The following is a 22,994-nucleotide window of genomic DNA, read 5'->3' as shown; positions in this document are numbered from 1 at the left end:
GCATGGTCATTGACACCCATTCTGGAAAAGAACGGTAAGAGAACCGAGGAATGAGGACCACATTAGCATCGGAGGTGAAGAAATCCTTAACCAATAAGAAAGGAAATACTAAGAACTGTGTAACTTGGGAGCAATGAACATTGAACCAATGAATATCTATGGATTTTGATTGCATAAGTATCTGAAAAGTCTAGTAAAGAACAATCTGTCATGGAATGATTTTCTCTGCACACCCGGGCTATGTGTGGCTAAAACTCTTTCTGTTGCACATCCTGGACAGAATAAAGTAGCACTTCGATTCTCTAACACAAAAATGTTGTTGAGGGGTTTTTGTTTTTCCCACAGTTTTAGCGACACATTCTTTCTGACAACTGGGTAAAGAACCAGCAAAATTCCATGAGCTCAGAGAGGAAAAAAAAGAGTCAAATAGCCTATAGGATTCTGATTCATTTATTGAATATATGACAGGTAAGACAGACAGTGTAAAATCACATGTATTATTTGTACTTTAAAAAAATTACAATAAATTACTGAATAATTAGTAAAAGCAGTTTTACTAATGGCTGCTCTCCAGTGATACAGGACAGAGGAGGCAGAGAAATAAGAAGTATGTACCAGCTATGAATACAGACCAAAAATGTCACGAGGATGAATTAACACTGGGTAGCACACCAAGTAGTGTTAAATGGGAACATCCACATGTGTCCTTCCTACCTTTAGATCCCAAGTACCAGCCAAAAGCTGGATCAAACCTTGCCTTCAGTGCGGGGTCTGCTCTGGCTGAGCAGCAGCGTCTCTCGCCCTGCCCCTGCAAGGCCACTGCCTCTGTGCTGAGATGAGTTCACCTGTAGTAACAGCATTACTTCTCCTCCCTTGGAGAACACACCCTGCTACCAGAAGGGCAACTCATAGTTTCCTCTGGTTTTAATTGATTTAAAAGAGCATTCACTCAGTCTCCTAGTTATTTTGTCTCTAACTGGAATGAGCTCTGCTATTGAGGTTTCCCATAAGGGGCTGATGGCAGAGCCACATTGCTCTGAATTCTTCTCCTTTGGGTACAAGTGCCCTTGGATGTGCAGTAGTTTCTAAGAGCACACCCATTGCTCAACTCTCAAGAAAGGACACTGAGCAACAGCGGGTGGCACGGTGCCCCTGCACAACTTCCTGCCCCAAGCATTTGTGAGGGCTGACTGAGCAGAGTATTCTTAGGGGTCCTCCTAAAAACTGGACCCATCACTAGCTAGGATAAACAGGGAATCAGCACTAAATAGTGAATGTACTGACAGGGAAAGTCCAGCAAACCAGTGTGCCCTGGAATGCTGAGGCTGATTCACTGACTTCTATTTTAGGAAGTTACTCCCTCATTATAACCACCACGGGCCTACTGATTGACTCAGTATCACTTCTGCACTGAAGTCAAGGAGCTTGTGGCTTCCCAGACAAACTAAAACCAATGGCTTTCAAAGAAACAGAAAAGCAAATGCTAGAAAATCAGGTCTGCCTGAAAATTCCTGAATTCTGAAGGAGAAAGTAAGTGATTGCACACTATGAAAATGCCAAATCACATGTGAAATAAACCTTCAGGTCTGAGCAATGTCTCTGTTTAGATCTTAGGGGGCTGAGAGCAGTGGGGCACATTTGCTTTATAGCTGCTGAGTCACAGAACAGCTTACAAGAACGTACAAGATTATTTATAGGTCAGAGTCCTACAGCACTTGACTACACTGCATTAGCTCTCAGACTGACAGCCAGAGGTGAGCATGGTTTCAAGCCAGGCTGCATCTGCTGTGCAAGTTACCCAGGAACCTACAGCAAACAAGGGCAGGCAAGGAGCAGTTACTGTCTGAAATAAAACTTCATTGAAATAAAAGATAGCAAAAGGCAGACATGCATAATTTATGGTGGTAATTCTATATGTCAGGGGCTATTAGGTTCTAATGGCTCTCAAGAATGTAAATCTAGTTCTCTCAGCCAGAGTAGCCAAAGAAACACCTACACAAACAGTCACTGTCAGGAGCCCCTATCAATTGGATTCTATTGTAATTGTGTAGTTACTGGTCTCTGAATAAACAAAAAAAAAGAAACCCCAAACAGAAAATACCAAACCATCCTGCCATCTGCCACACTATCTTCCTGTTTCATCTCCCAAAGACAACTCCCGCTTTCTTGAGTTCACCCTGACACAGAGGAAAGTTCATAGTCACTGGATGAACTGAACTGCCTCTCTACCTTCTTCTGATCCTTTATCTTTTGGAGAATGTTGACTTTTTTCTCAAAGTAGTTTACAAGGGCTGTTTCTGTCAGCATGGAGGCCAAGATCTGCTCGAAGGAGATGGACCAGTCAGTGTCAATGGTGCTGCCATACCTGGCAGCTGCACTGCTGCCCTCACAGCCGACCAGCACCGTGTCATCCGCGATATCTTCGCACTGCAGGGAGCCCGTGCTGACCATGGAGTAGGAAGACATGGACATATCATCTTTGGTTTCATCATCTGATAGCAGCTGTAAAGGAGAGCTTTGTCCTTCCCCTGACCCATCTCCTAGAGTTTGGTTTTCCTGCTGTGTTTTTTCAGGCTGAGCATCAATGCTGGCTTTGTCCTCATGGTCAGCTTGGGGTTGCTGCTCCACTGCTGAATTCTGACTCTGTTCAGATGTTGGTGACTCCTCTTCACTCACAGGATCTTGGCTATTGTTTGCTTTGCAGTCCTCAGACTTCCTTGTGGGCCTGTTGGAGAATTTTTTTCCAACTTCCCCAATCCGCAGCAGCAGACTGGCCACAGTGGCGATGGCATGGTACAGCTCCTGCTCCACGGGGTCCTCACTGAACATGTTGTAAAGGGTCTTGCACAACTCGATGAACTGTTCCTTTAAAAGACAAAGACCAAATAATCATGTATCAGGCTGAAAAAAGTTGTCAGTGGCAGATGAAGCAACAGGCACTATCTGAAATGACTCATTGCTTATTTGCCTCTCCACCAAGTGGGCAACTTACTGCACTGATTCAGAACAGTCTGACACAGACAAACTTCCCCCTCTCTGTTGTGGCTGAATTGAGACACAGCTGGCAATTTAACAGTGGTGGTTTTCTGCTGACAGATGGAACAGAGTAGTCACATATTCATTAATGCTAAGAAAACCTGAAGTTTTACTTCTATTCTGCTACTCTTCTGGGTCAGCTTCTTCTAAGCATTTCTAAACTGGTTTAAGTAGCACCCATCAAGGAAATTAGAGACAGAAAAGATCACACCATTCATCTGACTCTCTCTTTTGTAACCACATTCTTCACTCTCCACCAAGCAGCTGTAACTCGAAGCAATGTAAAACCAAAAAAGCTGAACAAGTTTCTGTGGCTGATGGGATATCTGAAACATATCTGCTCTGGAGGGAAAACAGAGTGCAGTTCGTATAGGAAAAACTGGTCTGTGAGGCAGAGTGAATCCATTACATTTGACTGGATCATACAAAGCAGTTTGTCCGTATGCACTGCAGAATTCAACAGAAATGCGTAGAATTAGAGGTTCTAAAGCTCACCAGACCAGAACAGCAGGGAAAGCTATGGGCAAGGACTGAACATACTGACACAATGGCTGCACATACTGCAGAATTCCACTAACCTGTCAATGGTCCAACTGGAAACCTTCATACTGCTTTCTTACCTGGCTCATTTTGGGGAGATCTTTAATGGTTTCTTTCTTGTTTTCTTTTTCCTTGGCCCACATTCTTAGGTAGTATCTGTAGTCCTGTGGACTTGTACCTTTCTCCTCTGCAAGGCAAGAACAAGCCACTAGTCAGGTGGTTTATGGTTTCCAACTTAAAAAGTGAATGCTGAATCAACAAAAATCAGGCTTGAACAAGGTGTTATTGACAGCCCAGGAAAGCATCTACCAGGAAGTCTGCATTGTTTTCTGCTGGCTTATCTGATGCAGCTCAGTAGAGCAAAAAATTTAATAGTGCTGCATCAGCCTGACTTATCACACAAGAACTCTGACAACTTACCCAACATGATTTACCAATGCTGTGATCTTGGTATGTAAAAGAGTTGGAGCAGTAAGGCATAAGGGATGCTTATTTCCCAGCTCACCTCCTGCTTTACCTCTGTCCACAAGGAACATTTTGCAAGGTCTCCTTGATTAGCATGAGACAATGAACAGGTCATAATATGAAAGAGATGAGATTAGAATGTGGTCTATTGATGATGAAATTACCTTTGTCTGGACCATTCTCATTTCTCCTTCCTTTATCTTCTTGAGTTTCTAAAGAATGATGGAATTATAAAATAATTAATACCTGATTTTGAGTAATGCAACACATAAATAACTTGGGTTAACTCAATATACAAATTTAAATTTTGCAAGAGTATATTTAATAGGAGTTAGATCTCACACTCCCATATTGTGGTTAGAGGAGTGAACAGAACAGTATGGAAGCATGAGGCTGATGGAATGAGCTGGATAAAGAGCAACACTCAAAAAGTGGGTTGAAGAGCTGAGGTAGAGGGCAGAGGTCTTAAAAGAAACTGTGAAAACACACATATGAAAGACAAAAAAGCAGTGTGATGGCTTAAAGACAAGGATGTTCAACCGTCCAAAGCAAGATAATGAATGGAAAAAACCCAAACCGCTACTGAGCACATATGTGACTAACGCCTACTCCTCATTATTCCCTGCCTGAACTGACATTTCAGGAGCAATTTGCAGTCTAACTTCATGAACTTTACTTCTGGTTCCCTACATTGTCACTAGAGCTAACAGGAAGTCTTGGTTCAACTCAGACTGTTACATCAGCCACCTAGCATTGAACTGCACAATTACCTCTTGTAGTTACTCAGATTTTTTTGGGCATCATTGTATTTTGGTAAATGGTTAGCATGATTGACATATTCTGACCTCCTATCTGACAATCCCAAATGTATTTTAAGAAATGCAGTAAACTAGTCTACCAACAGTTCAGCAATTCACTGGCATGCATCCTAATTCCTTTAAACTAGAAGACTGTGGAATAGGCATCATCTAACCAGACCAGCAAGCCTAGCACCCCCACTCTATTCAGAGCATTTTTTTGACTACCAGTTTTTCTAGGATGAGATGAATTCCAGTAAAAGAAGCCAGACAAAACCGATTTTGACCAAGGCTGAATCTCAATAGGCAGAACATACTGAAAGATATTTAATTACTTACAGCATTTTATTAATAGTGAGAGTGTCATGAGCAAGGAGCAGCAGCAAAAATTTCAGAGTATTTACATCAGCTCATTGGGCTGGCAGGTGGTATCAGCACCACAGCCATGCTCAATGCATAATCCATGGACTGACCTTGAGACTCACAGTGCAGGCAGATATCCAGCTCTGAGACAAAAGGAGATACTTGAGCAGCAGAAAAAAGGGTTGAGGGGACAATATCCCAGATAAAACAGAAGAAAAGGTCAGACGTAGACAGACATAGAGAAGGAAACAAAAACAAGAAGAGAGACAATGAGACTTGCATGAAAAACCTAAATCATGGTGGGAGATGGGTTGGTGAAAACACACAGCTCCTCCTGTGCCCATGCTTCAGAGCATGCTGCATCCTGCATGGCACTGAGGAGTTTTAGCTTCAAACCTCTTCCCCATCATGCAACAAAGACAGTGAACTCAAACACGCTGGCAATCCTTACACTGCCAGCATGAGACCATGCCTTGCACAAAATCACTGTTCAGAGCACATGGATCTACGCTGTAACTCCTGCCTAACTGAGAGGTAAAGGCAGTAGTGTTGCATTACCTTCTGTTGTCACATCCTCTGTGAAATAACTTGTAGCCTCCAAAGCAGACTCTGTCTCCTCTGGATTCAGAGCTGTATTCACAGAGAAGCAAATGTTAAAATCTCTAATTGAACAGCAGTATCACCCACTTCACTAGCAAAACTCCTGAGGCACCCCATGTCAATTGAAGCCAGAGCAGCCTGTGTTCAATAGCAGCAGTGCACAGAAGCAGTCACTCACCAGGAGGCAGGTGCAGTTTGTAGAGTACTTTGAGTTTTTCAGTGAGGTCACCATGGTACATCCCACCTGGAAAGAAAAAAAAAGGTTAAGAAAAAAAAGCACTTTAATGATAAAGAATCACCCTCTGCTCACAGGTTCAAACCAGAATAAATTCCCATACAATGACAGCTCAAAGTCCCATCTAGAATCAATAATGAAATCCACACCAAACTGGCGTATTTTGTCCAGCTTGAGGCTTCCTGCCACCCTCCCCGCTAATGACAGTGAACACACCATTATCTCCTGTTAGTTCTCTTCCTGGAAAAGGACAGACACATTTTTTGCAGCACTCCATTTTCTCCAAAAACACCACTTACTCATTCCTGTCACGAACTCCTTGAAGTTGATGAGAGAGTCCCTGTTCTCGTCCAGCAGGCGGAAGAGGCGCGCAGCCAGCACAGGGGTGTGTGCCCCACAGGCCCAGGGGGTGAGGCTGATGAACAGCTCTGTGAACTGCTCCATGTCTATGCGGTACTGCTCCAGGTAGGGCAGGCTCTGGTCCCGGCGGGCGGCGGCCGCACGGTTGTTCCCCCAGTAACAGCTCATCAGGTACTTGGCCTTTGCAGAGAAAGGATTAACAGGGCAGATTATGCTGCTCCACAGGAGTGGAGACTGTCATAGCTCAACAACAGCATTGAGGAAGCAAAGAAGAGACATTTCAGGAAACACATTATCTGCCTTGTGATTCCTCGTGTTACTTCACTACAAAATAATATGCAACGGGAACATGCAGGTTTTAGAACTAAGCCTCTCTGAGTCTACAACAGAGCACAACCAACTTTGGTAAATGCAGTTGGGTAATACCATTCTTATAAAAATATATAAGCTGATGAATAGAGGCAAAGCCCTTAAGTAATCTTGTTACAATTACAGATGAGGTCAATGGGAAACTTGAGAATAAAAAGAGGTACAGTCAATCCTAGCTCCCCATTCTCAGGGCTATGTTACATTCTCTTCCATTGACTCTACAGTTTCTTTCTGAGTATCATTCAAATACTGGGAATGCGGTTTGGCCACCTTTGGGAGAAAAAAATGAAAAATAATTAATCAGATAGTAACAGGGCCAGTCCTATTGGCACCATATGTAACAGAATGCCACATCAATTTCTGACAGGCCACATTGAGAATTAAAGCAAAGTCATTGCTTCCCTTTCAACTTACTTTGTTATTTGTACTCTGTGTGACAACATTTCTTCCTCACTCCCAAGGAAAGCTTCTTACCTTGAACACTACATATAGTTCTTCTAGTTCTTCCATAGAAAAACCAATGTCACCAGACACAGCTCGGACCTGTAGTTACAGATAAAACAGAGTGAACAATTTATTTCAAAAATAGAAAAATCAAATATAACTCACTGAAAAGTCTGTGTAACACAGAACAGAAGAAAACAAGTACAAGGAGATATCACACAGAATGGGAAGAGAAACATCACCATTCTAATACCCCTGGAAACCAATCAGGAAGGCAGTCTGCAGTCAAGCAGAAACTGCTGACATTTTCAGTAGTTTACTGTGCTTATTTCCTGCTTGTGCAGACCTGGCTGAGCAGATTGTGTCACCCTCCCTTTTGTTTTTATCTTCAGACATTTGATTTGGATGCATTAAAGAACAACAGTGAAATAAACACCGTGATGAGATTCTCCACCTAGGACATGGGAGATAATGGCAATGAATATGGACACCTCCCTTTGGCCATGAACCCTTCAGAAGAATTACCTAATGCACTTTCTAAATGACAGTAAAATAATCATCTCCTAGCCAGCTGTTCTCAAAGATTCCAGGCAAGCAGTTAAACAGAGAGCACTAGGCATGGGAGGATATGTCAAAGCCTACAGGTGCTTTTTATCTCACTCCATGCCAAACATCTCATTCAATAATTCTCTCAGTCAGTTAAAACTTGGTCTCCTATAGCACAAAGCTTCTCAATGCTCACAGCAAAACACCTCCCATGAAAGTGTCATTTGGTAGCTCATTCAATCTGGGAGTCACATACCACACTCTTCTTGGCTGTATCCTCCAGAGACTGGATCACTTTCAACCTTTGCTTGAAACGCATTTGTTCAATGTCATCTGCCTTCAGATTGCCAAATTTCTACAAGAAAGGAAGAAGATCAGGTCAACATCATCTTCTGAAGAGATAACATCCCATCTTCAATTACACATTCTTTAACAAGTATTCTATCCCCTCAGAGATGACCTAAACCCACTAGAAGCCTTTTACCAGCAGCAAGATGAGAAAAAACTTGAGCTCTCTTCCCTATTCATTCCTGTCCTGCAAGAGAAGTAAGTAATTCAGAGTTCATGAGAAATCCAACATCAGAGATCTCTACAGAAAAGCTAAAAAAAGACCTGTCAGGACTGACAGAAATATAAGTCCTGTACTGTGGCAGAGATAAGAGAACAGACAGGTTGTCATTCATTCCAGCACTGTCATTTTTTCCTCTAGGACCCCCATGAGATTCAGCCAGAAACACCACAGACAAGAAGCTTTTCTATGGACTAGGTCAGACAAGTAATATGAATTCAGTGACACTCTTTTATAAAAAGAATTCAAGAACAAACAGAGATGGCAGATTTGAAGAAGCAAACAGAAAACCCAGGAAAATGATAGCTGCCTGACTGTAAACAGCCAGGAGGGAATAGAGAGAAAAAATGAGATAAGGAGGGAAATGATCCCACCTGCAAAATGATCAGATTTTGGCTGCACGAAGTATAAAATACAATGTTAGCAGTAGGGAAGAAATTTCTTGGGCAAAAACCAAGCCAGAACTTTACCTCATATGAAGTTTTGATGAGTTCAAAGATGTCAATTTCAAGTGGGGGGTCATCTCCACTGGTCAACAGTGCATGCAAGTGCGGAATAGGAGGAGAGACACTCTGTCTGTTAACTACATTGTCCAGATATCTGTGGACAAAAATGAGAAAAGATGCAAGATTCCAGGATTAGTGTCCAGAAAAAGAAATAATATCTTATATGCATTACTCCCAACCTCTTTGCATCACTAATCTAAACGTGAAGGAGAATGTAATTATTCCCATCTAATCTGCAATGCTACCCTCAATGTACCTGGAGTAAAGTTGATTTTCACCCTGTTTTGGGGGTATTTGCTCTTTCAGAAGTAGGCTTCTAGTCACACGCTGAAGATCTTGCAGCACATAGAAGAATTTCCCATTTCAAACAAGAAAATCTTACATTTACTAGACTTGGGAGCTATCTGCTTGACAATGTTTTAAGTTTCTAGAAGGTGACTCCTGCCAGAATCTATTCTAAATAGTAAAGCAGAATTAATATGTAAACTTCAAATAAACAACCTTTAAGATTCAAACTCAAACAGATGCAGGAATTTATTATCCTGCAAAACAGCTCCATAACCGAGCCAACAACTAATTTCAGCTGTTGCAAAAAGCAATAGCAAACCTCTCTGGAGCACAAGTTTCATCCTAGAGTGTTATTTGTGACTTGTTACTAGGTAGAAAGAGATGATGATTAAAAGGCCACTGTTACTATTCTGTTATAAATAAGAACAATGAATGGTACCTGCCCAAAATAGTCATGGCTTCACCTTCATCACAGCACTGTAGCAACTTCTCCATGTTGGCATCAAGTATGGCCAATGACACTTGCAGGATAAACTTGATTCCCTCGTAGAAAAAACAGTCGACAATGACCACAGCACTCTCAAAAGGCATCACGCTCAGGAAGAGAGTGAGAAACCAGGAAAGGGATATGGTGGAGATCACTCCCAGGTCCTGCATCTTTTCTGACAGCAGTGGAAGATACTCTCGTGTAAGTTCTTCAAAGATGCCTTGGTCCACTAATGCACCTAAAATAGACAAACAAAACAATGGTAGAACTTAAAATGGTGGTCTCATGTACCAAGCTAAGCAATTATTAAATAAAATAGTATGAGTTCACTAAATTTCATATAAGCCTCTGAACATTGTAGCTAAAACAAAGACATTAATTTTTCCCCTGTTTTCAGTAAAACCAGTAAGACTATTCCTACATTGCAGAGCATGCAGACACAACATCTCAACACAGAACCTCTCATTCATTTGTGCATCTGCCTTGAATGGAGGGGTGGAGGATTACTGATATTATAGTATTTACACCAGACTATTGTCTTTTATACAAATCAACTTTGAAAGTCCATGAAGTGGTGTTTTCACTAACCTTCCCTGAGAGCCTGTTACACAGATTTAACATGTCCTGATGGGAAAACTAAAACTCAGTAATGTTCTTCTAGATATTCCTCCTTACTGCTAATGATCCCTCCTGATACCAATTTTTGGTGACTTCATCTTCCTTGTTACTACAGGGTAGAACTACTACCTTGGAGGCCTGCAGTGTCTCTTCCTATATCTCCATCACACCCCTGCCACTTAAAAAGCAACAGAGTTGCGCTTCATTATCTTAAAGCGCATCACATTCAATTAATTCTGAACAACAAAATGCTCCTGGGAGATGGTGGTGCAGCTGCAAATCCACACTGCAGCAGGAATCTCACAAGGACTCACCCACTACTCTTGTGTTGTAGTAATCTGGCAACATCCGCTCGCACAAAGCCACCAGGAGCCAGAAAGCCTCTTCCTCATTGCAGTACAGCAGCAGCACTGAGGTGACAATGTTCATGGCCTAGGAGCCAGCACAGCAAACACACAGGTACAGGGAAAAACATGGAGGTCCTCATGAAAGCTCTGCTATTACAGACTAGCTAAACTTTCAAAGCATGAATACAGCAAACTGAGTGTCACATCTATTTCCAGCTTCTACTGGAAGAGAAGCTTCCAGTATCTCTTATATCTGGTATCTGAGTCAAGAGATGACCTTAAGCCAATTTTTCTTCCTGTTTTCAGTTCCTCTATTCATGAGGCAGCAATTAATTTGATGATCTTTAGTCACACACTTTGAGTAAACAACATGAACAAGAATAATTTTCAAAGTCTTCATAAAAATCTTTGTAAGAATACGGCCGTAAAAGAATGAGATAATGAGAACCTGTAAAATCCCAGCAATACAAAAAATGAACCTGAATTTCCACCAAGTTGTTTCACAAACCAGCAAATGGCTTAATTTTCCACAGATTGTCCACATGCAACATCATTTACTTGACTTAATTGCTCCTTTTAATGAAACCAGAAGATGGTTTTGCTGAACTACGAAAAGCTCTGGCAGACACACTACTGAAGACTCTGACATTACACCTGACAGAACCGTGAAAAGTCTATTTTAAATACTGTGTTCAAAGGATATTTAAGAGATGATGCAGCAAAACTTCTTTCCTACTTTCTCACCATGACATAGACAGCATGAAGGAAAAGCTTGAAACAGAACAGAAAACTGCAGAAGAAATCCAAGTCAATTATAGTCACTGTGTAAGACTAACATGTCTAAGACTTCTTTCCTACCTGACAGTACCCAATTGTTGGATTTCTGAATGCATAAGCAGTTAAGACTCTCCGGAGGGCAGCAATTCCCAATTCATTTTGGAAGGCAGGATGTTCTGGCATAGAGCGGTGCAGATCTCTCTCAATTTCCTCTGTAGCAAGATTGTACCTTCCCATTGACTTTTCCACAAGATCTGCGTAGTAACCAGGATGAGTCACCATCTCATTCCAAGCTCCTGAGATGACAAACAAACATTGCTTTACCTCTGGTGCTTTGAAACACAGATTTTTATTCCCAGTTTTAGAGATGAGGGAGGCAAGAAGCACTGCATGAACTAATGAACTACAAATAGATATGAAAATATAGCAATGAACTCATTGTTAAATCATGTTAGAGTTTAGGTCCCAACACTGACAGAAGAGGTCAAACAGCTAGTGGGATAATAAAGAAAGGCACCACAAAGAATCATTCATATGGAATTAACTTGTCATTAATTTCTTTTGAAATGAGCTACCTTTTCCTTTGAGATGTGCAGAAAGTTTACTCCTGCTGTCAAAATATGCAGCACAACATCCTACCTGAGAAAAGGAGCCACAGCTCTCCACGGAGGTTCTCTGGGATCCCTTTCTGTACCAGCTCCCTCGTCTTGGCAGTGCGGTACATACACATCCCTCGCCCATATTCAAAGAAATGAATGTTCCAAGATTCTTCCTTCATCTTCTCCTTTGCCTTCATAGGAACAAATATGGCAATTTTAGATTATTGCATTTTTATGTTTGTAGGATGGGTAATTTCTGGGTATACTCAGGCTTGCACTTCACAGGAAAAATACACTGTGACATTTAAAACCTCTCTTCTTTCTGCTGAAGAAAAGAGTGTATATACTAATCTACTCTGTTCTGAATCAGTTATGACCTTGCTTAAAGTCAAGCCCTTACAACCTGCAATTCTGCACATAAGGACCATTTGCAAGGTCCTTATACTTTGAAAATCTCCACATAAATCCAAGCAGAACCATGGATCACAATGATTAACTAGCAAGCAGAGATACAAGTTTCCTGTTTTCTTGCTCTGACACAAAGTTTTTCTGCACAGCCACAAATTCACATCCCAGAACACTGGTAACACTCATTTCTCAGCCTCTGGTCAAGTATCCCAGGTATGTCAGTACAAGCAGTGTAAGCTGACAGTCAAGTTACTTCTATGCAGCACTATCACTGTGACACACACTGCAGTGATACTGAGCAGGGATAAAATGTATTTCCATCCTAGAGCAGGCCAGGATATCAGCAACCTACTGCAAACAATTTAAAGTTAATTGTTTTACATAAAAGTATTATTTACCCCTTTGGGTCCAGAGAGCTCCTCAGAATTCCTCCTGAAGAGTTTGAGCAGTCCCTGCGAGGCTGTTGGCACTTGCCCAGCACAGAAGCTGACGGGTCGATGGCTGAGAGCAGATGTGGGGCTGACAGCCAGGGGGCTGCTGGAAGGCAGCTCTGGAACTTCCTGGGCAAGAGAACAGAAAATGTCTGAGCTCACACTCCCTCCTCTGCTCATGGCCTAACCAGCACTGGCTGGTGACAAGGACTACAAACACACTGTAAGGCACACTGCTCTCAAAAGTTGATAAAGTTTCTCCCAGCTATTTCTTTACCTCATTGCTGGGATCAGCCACATTCCACTTCCATTCCCTGTCGATGCCACAGGGTTTCTTGGATGGTGTTCTCTGCAGGAAGTCAGAGATCCTCTGTACCAAGAAATCCCTGTCTTTCAGATTGGCAAAGAAGAAGGTCATTTTACTTTTAGTGCTGATGGACAGAGGGCTGGGCAAGACGCTGGAACTATCTGCTTTCTCAACTATTGTCACCTAGAAGACAAAGACAAGGGCCATTTGCATCTGGCATGTTTTCCATTATCCATAAAGCACAGCACAAAAGACAGAAGGACACAAAAGAGAAGAGAGGCCTGTAGTCTTAACATACAGCTAAGAAATCCCCACCTCCCTGAGAGGAATGATGAGATGACAGGCCTCCTCTGCCCTGCTGGCAAAACAGATGTAATTGTTGGAAACAAACATCTGGCCAGGAATATGCATCTTGTTGAATGGTGTCCACAAGGTACAGTCTGTATGTCCATCCAGGCATTCATCCTTGGGCAGCCGGAAAGTGGCACGGTAGCACTCATTTTTGGCTCGAGCATCCAGGTCTCTGGGAAAGAATAAAGGGTAGTATCCTGAAGCTTTCTTACTCACTTGAAAAACCCACTCAAACACTGTCAAATGTTCATTCCAATCACAACCTTCAGACTGTGCTGTGTATTCTTAGTATTCCTTTCTCTAACTGAGATGCCACCCCTCCTCTGACTCCTCTTTCAGCCTTCAGACATGCCTCCCTGACAAGGTATGTCCTGCAATACAAGATAAAATATGCAAGTGCATCTGCAAAACTGAAATGTTACATCAGATCCTGAAACTGCAGAGAACAGTCCCCGGTGGGAGGATTTATTACAATAAAAATCTGTTTATTTTTATAAATCTTTAACTTCAGACAAAGGGGTTGGTGTAATTTTCTTCCTTCACTTTTTTTTTTTACACATGAATTTCAGCAGTTTCTAGCTGAAAATTCCTTCTGACAGTACCTAGCCATGCATGAGAAAGACACGAGGGTGTGTGTGAACTCAGGTCCAATTTGGGATGGGGAAAAGAGAGAACAAGCAGAAGGGTAATGACTCAAGTAAGTGATGCAGCCCCTAGAGTAAGAAAACCCCAGTAGCACCTGAGGCTGCTGCTATTATTACAAAAGAATGCAGATTTATTTTTACAATTCCCTATTACCTGTCTTCTTTTCTCACTGCTGGGAACATAATACCTTTTTAATGCAGAGATGTTCTTAAGAGGCCTCCTGGGCTTTGGGAGAGACTTGTCCTGTAGGAAGGTCTCATTATCCAGAAGCTGCCGCATCGCAATGTTGGCCAACTGCTCCATCAGCTTGAACGTCTCATTGATGTTGAGAAACATGGAAAAATAGAGCTCACTGTCCCTTGTACTTACTTTAATGCACTCAGGGAACAGCAGTGTAGCATTTTTTTCTAGCTGGGTTACATCCACCCACTGGATCACCAGTGTAACTGAGAAAAAGAATTTAAAAAATACCATTATTGCAATTGAGGCAAAACAATAACCAAACAGAAATGAAAGTCAAGCAGCCTGCAAGCTCTCAGTGGAGCAGCAATTTCTCCCTGTCTTACACATGGACAGTTCTTTTCTTCACACTTTTACTGGGTTCTCCAAAAATACTTGGAAATAACCTTTGGGACTAACTAGACTAGAAATAATGCAGCTCCAAAAGGACTATCTTGAATCCAATAAATGCTTTCAACTACAATTACTCAAGTTTTCATTCTTTCTTTCCAGCAAATTAGCTTTGACTCAAGAGTTTGAGCTTTGTAAATACTGCGTCCTGGCAAGTGTTCCAGATAAAACTCACCAAGGTAAAAACACTGCTTGGTTCTCTAACCCAGTCTAACCTTAAAAAATAATCCAGTTTGAGCAAAACAGATGTACAACTTGAGAAATGTTTTAAAAAATTACTCAGGTATTCAGTCTAAAGTGCCTATGAGAGCAAGAAGTGATTTACATGCTGAACCAGACAGAGGTCAAGGATTCCTAAAAGGAAAAAAGCCTGTCAGCTTAAAAATGAGTTCACACAAAAGATCAACTGCATCGAAAAAACCACGGGAAATGACAGAAACACAACTTGTAGGCTCATAACTCACCCTCTTTGCCCAGCAGGAAGGAGTAGAAACAGAGGTGGTTGACAGTGAGGTACAGCCAGCCCTGCCTGGGGACACGTCCCTTCCAATAGCTGCAGGAATAGTAATTGACCAACTTCTCCACCTCGGGCATCCCAAACTGCTTGCGCATCTTCAGTTCAGCCTCTTTGAATTTACCTGGATCCTCTTCACTCTGGGGCTGCTCATTCTTGTTCTCCTCAGCAATAATGCCCTGAAAGGACGTGGGAGGAGAGAAACAGAAGTGAAGGTGCCTGCTGACAGAAATAGTACACAAAGCACAGGGTCACAGCAGCAATCCAGAAGGCACAAAGGAACAGGACACAGCACTTATCCTATTATGACAGAAACAGCAAAGACATGCAGAAAGTGCAGTCAGATACAGTGGGAGCCTGGGATCCACTCCTGAACACATGCCACAAGCACTCATGTTTAATGTTTGACTGAGTTCCTCATGGCTGGCCTGGGAACACTTGAACACCCTGCAGGAGAACCGAAGTCTCTTTTCACCTGCACACATGATTCTTCAACTGGAAGAAGATTATCTGCCAGCGTGGGCAGAACTCTGCAGTCTGTCAGATCTTGACTGGCCAGAAGGAAAAACAAATGATCACAATCTCTCTCATCCATAGAGACATGTGGAAAACAAAGACTCTGACACGAGAGCTGAAAAAGATGCAATTTCTTGCAGTTCAATAAAGAATTGCATTTGTAAGTTTCTGCTCTGGAGGATTCATGGGCTGGGAATATGAAGTGTGTTAACTGCAAAACCAGCAGGCACCTGACTCCAAAGTCAGTGGAAGTTGAGGTGCAGTTCTTTTACAACCCAGGTGTCTTTCAGACCACTGGCAGGGCAAGTACATTGCTTGCAAACTAGAATTCTCTCTCCTCCATTTGTTGCTAGATGAACCCTTGTTAAACCAATCAAAGGTGTAATTGCCTACGATTTTAAAGAGGTTTTATATATGGATTGGTAGGAACATCCTAAGCAGGCTGTTCCTTGAGATCTACTGCTCTTAACCCTTCCTCTTCAAATACATTTGTTCAGTATTTGCTCTGACTGTGACCTGATGTTGACAATGCTGTATGCACTTCATGACACTTTCATACCTATGTACGACTGAAAAGGATAAAATATTCTTACAACCATCTGCCCGTCCCTTCTCAGAATCTGGAAATCCTTCAGGGAAACATGTCACTTACATGTATCTTGCCCTTGACAAAGGTGGTGATATCTTCCTCATTGTCAAAGATGGACAGAGTCTGCAGCAAGTTATTCTCCAGCCATTCCCAATGCTTTGTGATCTCTTTACGAGATGATCCTAATTGAAGGGGAGAAAGATGACGCCAACAGCAAAGAAAAACAAAAAATTAGAACAAGGTCTTTTTTCCTCCAAGTTCACAGCAGGAAACAAATAATTACTGAACAGTGACTAGGATAAATCGCACACACCAACTGTGTACATGTCAAAGATATTTTATGTACACCAACATTATGTTTCTAATAAATGTCTCCATTGTCACCAAGGATACTCAGCACGTGACCAACAGATCATCCTGTTTGCCAATGCACACCAAACACAGCCTTTTTTCAAGACAAAAAGCATTCTTATGTTCCTGTCAAGAAGCACTCTTTTAATTACTGGCATTCTAGAACAAAAATAATGAACTACCAGAAGAACCTTAAAACTAGAACAACTTTCAGAACAACAGGAATTTTTTACACCTACAAAGAGGTTCCATTTTCCAGGGGCAATTGTCAACAGGGAGTATACAAATCAAAAAGCAATCAAAATATTTATGTCAAAAAACTCTCTGCTTTCTTAGATAAAAATTTCTCAGCAAACTTTCTATCCAACAGTTAGTTTCTTTAACCATACAGTTTCCAACAGTTTAAAAACCAATTTAAAGAACTTTTCTTTAAAAAGTTGCCTTAATTTCCATTAATTATTTCAAATACTTTTCTTCCTCTCTGTTGATAGCTATCACTATATTGTAGGCAGAAAAAAAAAGCCGAAGAGATTAAAAAAAAAAGAGTTTTTTTAACAAGATAAAAATCATTGTTAAATGCAAATGAAAAGAAATCTTTTAAAATGCAAATCAAAGAAATTTTCAAGTTTCTCTATGCCATATTCCAGTAAATTTATCTTCTAGTTTCATACTTATGCAGTGGGATACCTAAAAATGTTAACAACATGCCTGCCACCACTCAGTTTCTCTGTGAGTACATTTTACCACTCAGGTTAGTTAACAATGGAAAAGAAGAAAAACAAATGACACAAACAGCTCTCTGGGCGGCAGCTTCAGCCATGAAATGCTCTTCACATATTTGTAGTTGGACACCAAGCCATAAAAACCCAATGCCAGCTAATCTGAGACTAAAACTAGAAGCAAATGCGCTGTCCTGTCTGAAAGGACTGCAGGGAGATGAATTTGGACTTGTGTGTATGGCCCAATGTGCATGACAACAAAAGTTTGTTCTGTTGCCTCTGTGTATAAATTCACTTGGCATCTACTGCAGCATCTGGCAATGTTTCTAAAGCATCATAAATGATTTTGAGTAATACAAAATGCTTTATTTTAAGGGCACAGAATTATCAATTATAGGATGCTTTGACTGAGAAAAAAAAACTCCACAGGTTCAGCAACAACAGCAGTGGAATAAAGTCTTTGTCCTGTTTTGTTTTATGAGCTGCATCTCTTACCTTGTGACAGCAGCCAAATTGCTAAAATAAGCCTGACCTCACTAACTGACATCTTTGTAAGAACATTAAAATTACATATATGGAGGAGTAAAAGTTTGTGATTCCTACAAGGAGGGTTATAAGAACAAAGTGCTGAAGAGCTGAAGCTGCATGTGGGACCAGATTGCTGCCAACTAGTATTTACATACAATGAACTGTAAATTAAATATTTGCATTTTTCAACTAGAGTAGTATACATGCTATAACTTTAAAGGAAAGCCAGTTCTCTTACTCTGACAGCAGAATGAGACACAGATATGAAAAAAAAAAACAACTTTGGATGAAGACAACATGCCTACTGCAGTACAATAATTTATCAAACTCCATTTGGATATTACCCAGCCCATCCCACTTCTACATGCTGCATTGCTTAAAAATAACTGAGATACAGAGGGTATCAACTAAAACACTCCTGAAATTGAACAAAAATAACTTACTGAATGTCAAGATACCATAAAATCACAGATCTGCATTAAATATTTTCCTCTTTTCTATGCAGTTCCTGACCTGCCATTTTGTTTTCTCTTTCTTAATTCTCTGCCTCCACCCTCCTCAAAGGGGAACCTGAGTTTCTGTGAAACATAGCAACATCTAAACCTCTCCTCTGGAGAATTTAAATAGCTCTACAAGGGAAAATATTGTGTTGGTTGCCTGGGGAGAAGGTGGGAAGAGGAAAAACAAGACATCAGCCTTTGTGGGCCTAGAAAATTATTCCTTCATGATCAGATTTTATGTCTCCACCACAAAGTGAGAAGTGAAGGTTCTTACTACAAACAAAGTTTGTCTAACAAATATGTCTGCAGATATTTCCTCTTCAGCAAGCATTAGGACCTAAAGCTTTAATCAAAGTTCACCAACAGGCATCAGATGGTTGCATAATATATTCTAAAACAGTAGTTACATTTCTCAAGTAAAAGAGGCCAAGGATCCTTGACGTTAAAAAAAATCCTATTCTAGTCAATTTCCCAGATCTATATACACATCTATTCCAGGCCAGAAATAATAGAAAAAACATAAACCGGACCAAGAGGCTCCCCAAAGTACCTCTGGTACCTTAAACAGTGTTACACGTTCTGTTCTTGTGCCATGCTCCTGTGAGTAGCAGCACAACACTCATCATCCCTGCACAATCTCACTACAACCTTGCAAATAAAAGGTACATCTTGAAAAACAAACAAAAACTCTTAACATCTGCAGAAACAGAAGCTTTTGCAGAGCTTCAAGTTCCTCAATTATAGTTTAAACAACACTGAGTTTTGTCATTTCTATAATCTTCCACTACACCATTGGAAGTGCCCTGAGCAGTCACAGGATACTCTTATATGGGATAATCAGTCATCTGAACCCAAAAAGACAAGATAATAACTCAAATCCAGTCCCCAAGAGTCACATACCACAGGCCACTGCCCAGTACACTTGAGAGTCCTGAGTCTGGTGCAGAATCCGGTATGGGGCAACTCTGGCACTGGAATCCAAAACTACGTCCAGTGTTCCCACAAGGAGACCTAGGAAACAAAGAGACAGAAATTACAGCAGTATAATACCAAAACAAAGAACTGGGTTAAGCAAAAGCATAGGATGATCACTGCAGAAAATGCTGATGTTCACAGTCTATGAACAGCTGTGATGGAAGAGCTGCGGCGCTTGGTTGAGAAAATGGAAATACATATCCAGCCACGGGAGGTAAATTACCTAAAAACCAACTGCAGCCTGTCCCACTGGTAATGGACAAAGCTTAGATGGCAACTAAATGCCTACTAAGCCTCATTATAGCCCTCCATCTTCATAGAAGAGTTTTCTGATGAAAGTGAAATGTGTTTTCCTCTGTGGGATTTCTGCTTCTAACAGTGATTTTTTACCAAGCTACAAGTCAAAAGAGTTTTCAACACTGTATTTTTCAGAATCACCAATGCCAAAAGTAGATAACTTGTGCAAATGGAATCAAGTAGATCTAGAAAAACTGGTGCTCACAGGTATCAAGGATGCTTCCAGAAGTACTTTGATTAAAGATGTCAGCAACTCAAAATCTGGCAATACAGAAATCAAAATATTTTATATGATGTTAAATAAGAAAGGAGACACTTCCAAATACTGATAGACCAGACTTTGTAAAGCAAGTCAATTTACTTCAGTGAAGTCTTTATTTCAATCAGATAAAACAGATATCTAAGAAGATTATTTGTTTTGTTATTCTAGACAATGCATTATGAGCATCTTTAATGCAAATTAACTTTGCAACACACTCATGATTAAAAGCTCTCTAGTCTTAGAACTTGGAAAGGCAGCATGGTTGCCCCTCCCTCTGACTTTGTGGAGGGTACAGTTTCAAGTCCCAGCTCTCATGGTTTGGGTAAGCCCGTGCAAACTGTACTCATCCATATCTCATTCCTTATCAGGAAACATGCCACTTCCTCTACCTTATCTCAGTCAGCTATTTATGTAGCAATTAACAAATTAAGAATATACCACTGACTGTCCTTGCAGTGAAACATCACCCACAGCAAGCCCATGTGACAAACCTAAACCAAACACGTATGTAACCAGCACAGCAGGACCTGTTTGGGCTCTGGGTTTCTTGTGTAATTTTAGGCAGGATATGGATTAGAAGTTAATTTTGAATCCTTCCTATGACAATACTGAACGTGTCTAATATTGACACACAGACTGGTAATGAGATGTTTAATAACTTGAGCCTGACAGCAACTCAAACACCTTTCCAGCTCAGCTGAACATCCCACTCTGAGATGTCACTGCACCTGCACAGCTCCTTAAGGAGACGTGGCTTTTAACCTGCAAGAGCTCTGAAGAAGACTCTCACTGAGCCACACTAGCTCAAAAAGTAAACAGAGCTCAAAGCTTCAAACCATCAGGAACACATCGGTTTAAATGTTCCCAGAATAGCACCAGCCGTCATTTCTTTCCAGAAAAAAATGGAAAATTGCAGAATACAAGTATAGGCCTATATGCCAAACTGCACAAGTTATGTGACATCAGAGCAGTTCAAAATAATTTTGAACACTGTGAAAAGATGAAATACACTAATGACGTTTACCAGCGGCACCATTTCTGTAATCAGTTTGTCTAAAAGGACTAATACAGAGTCGCTAGGTGTAACTGACAAAAGTAAATTTCACATTTTTATAATTCACATAATTGAAAGGATTCTGTAGATGAATAGGGTTTTTAAAAGTGAGGGGATTTGTTGTTGTGCTTTGGTGACAGTCATGCTATTTTATCAGTTTATGTCACAAACACGGCTGCCCCCCGCCCACAGGGGTATTTTCCACTGGGCTGCACCCACACAGCTTCACCCCTGGCCCATGTACAGCACAACTTCCATACTGCTACTAATTATAAACCACGTCTTACTGTCCCTCTTTACATCTTAAAAAACACACACACACACACAACATGCAAACAAAACAGCTTAATAATTCAAAGCAACGCGAGCAGGGCTGAGAACCCATTTTTGACGAGAAAGAAGACGGTCCCAGACACCCGGTCAGTTCTGTGTCCCCCCGCAGAGCTCCCCGGGCCTGACCGCTGCCAGCCCGGCCGGGGGCGGACACCGAGGGGCTCACACACAGCGGAACGCGCCTCTCTCCCCGGGCCGGGCCCCGCCAGCCCCCGCCCGCGCTCAGGACCCCGCGGCCCCGCCGCGCCTCACCCGTGAGGCCGCCCCCTTTGCCGTGTCCCCGCCGGCGCTGGAGCAGGAAGAAGGGGTTGGCGCGCTCGGTGACCCACAGCGCGCCGGCCAGCAGCACCTCCTCGGGGCCCAGCCACATCGCGGCGGGGCTGCGGAGCGGAGCGGCCCGCGGGGCTGGGCCGGCCCGGCCGGGGCGGGAGCGGCGCGGGCGGAGCGGAGCGGAGCGGCCGGGCCGGGTCACGGGGCCCGCGCCGCGCCCGCCGCCACCGCGCCCTCTGGCGGCCCGGTGCCGCACTGCCTGCGCAGCGCCGTGGCCGCGGGTTCGAGCCCCGTGTCCGCCGGCGCGGCTCCCCGCAGTCGGCGTGCAGTCGGGGTTCACCGCCGCGCTCTGCAAAGCTCCTCTGCCTCCCGGGGGCACGCTGTGGCGTGAAAGGACCCGAATTGAACGGCCTGAAGTTGTGTCGGGAAGGGTAGGGGGTTTGGGTTGGATATTAGAAAAATATCCACCCCAGAGGGTGGTCGGGCTCTGGAACAGCAGGAACATGTTCAGCACTCCTGCCCAGGCTGGCGATACTTCCATCTCCCTTCTGGGAAGAGAAGAATTAATTTTCCCTTTTTGGTGCGAAGAACATGCCCTTCCAGCATCTCGGCCTCGAGGGCTCAGGGCGGGGGTCCGGGCATCCCCCTCCTGGCAGCCGGTTCATTTTGGTCCTCGCCTTGCAGCTCTCGAGCCCACTCAAAGCTTCTGGCCCAGCCCAAGGATGGTCTTCGCAGCACACAGGACAGCAGGAGATGCAGTTCCCTCTCATCCCTTGGCTGCAGAGCAGTTTCCCAATAATTCAATGAACCGCTATTCTTGTTTCAATAACCATTACAGAGCCTCCAGGCAAACTCTGCAAGTGTTACAACAGCAGAAAACACTCACATCTGCCATCTCTGTGCTTATTGCCCAGCTCCCAGGAAGGTGGGAATGCCATGGCTTTTTTAGGCCATAAATCCTTTAAACCTGGATGATCTATCTCCTTTGTTAGTGCAGGGCCCTAATCCCAGCTGGAGTCTTTGTACACTACTGTAATATAAATCTTTATTAGCTGTCTCAGCCTGCAGGGTTGTGCCTTCATCTCAATGGCATGGCTGTTTTTGGGGAGCAGCAGGGTGGTTTCTAAAGGCTGGGTGTCCTGTGGGAAGGGTTTGAGCACCGGGAGAAGGTGCTGAAGGACCCTTCCCTGTTTAACTATTGCTGCTCTTTCTCACTCTGTGCCATCTTTAAGGTGGCAAAAGCTGTAGGAAGGTGGACTAGTGTCTCCAGCATATTCATAAGCTACTTTGAACCATGTGGCCCTTAATGGCCTGGGATTTCTAGTACAGCAAAATTAAAAAAAAAAAAAGCAGACACATTTACCTCAGA

The 22,994-nt window shown here is 42.5% G+C and overlaps 1 protein-coding gene across 2 annotated transcripts; it reads right to left on the bottom strand.

Moving 5' to 3' along the window:
* Positions 1-434: 434 nt before the first annotated feature.
* Positions 435-21,830, bottom strand: TBC1D9B (TBC1 domain family member 9B). 2 transcript variants are annotated; one of them, XM_056502253.1, is made up of 22 exons: positions 21,608-21,820; positions 19,335-19,445; positions 16,400-16,518; positions 15,182-15,410; positions 14,275-14,533; positions 13,407-13,614; positions 13,062-13,274; positions 12,752-12,913; positions 11,986-12,136; positions 11,428-11,642; positions 10,537-10,654; positions 9,557-9,842; positions 8,794-8,923; positions 8,012-8,110; positions 7,240-7,308; positions 6,336-6,576; positions 5,980-6,045; positions 5,760-5,831; positions 5,312-5,362; positions 4,206-4,253; positions 3,657-3,763; positions 435-2,865 (listed from the first exon to the last, which is right to left on the bottom strand). In XM_056502253.1, the coding sequence occupies exons 1-22, from the start codon at positions 21,723-21,725 to the stop codon at positions 2,173-2,175; spliced, it is 3,765 nt and encodes a 1,254-aa protein (XP_056358228.1). In that variant the 5' UTR covers positions 21,726-21,820; the 3' UTR covers positions 435-2,172. The 2 variants fall into 2 exon arrangements, with proteins under 2 accessions (XP_056358228.1, XP_056358229.1); XM_056502254.1 differs by lacking the exon at positions 5,312-5,362 and having other exon boundaries at positions 21,608-21,830.
* Positions 21,831-22,994: the final 1,164 nt, after the last annotated feature.

This window comes from Oenanthe melanoleuca, chromosome 13 (assembly GCF_029582105.1).
Source record: "Oenanthe melanoleuca isolate GR-GAL-2019-014 chromosome 13, OMel1.0, whole genome shotgun sequence".
NCBI classification, from domain to species: Eukaryota; Metazoa; Chordata; class Aves; order Passeriformes; family Muscicapidae; genus Oenanthe; species Oenanthe melanoleuca.
The sequence above is the reverse complement of the archived record's forward strand: the minus strand, read 5'-3'. Positions and strand labels throughout refer to the sequence as shown.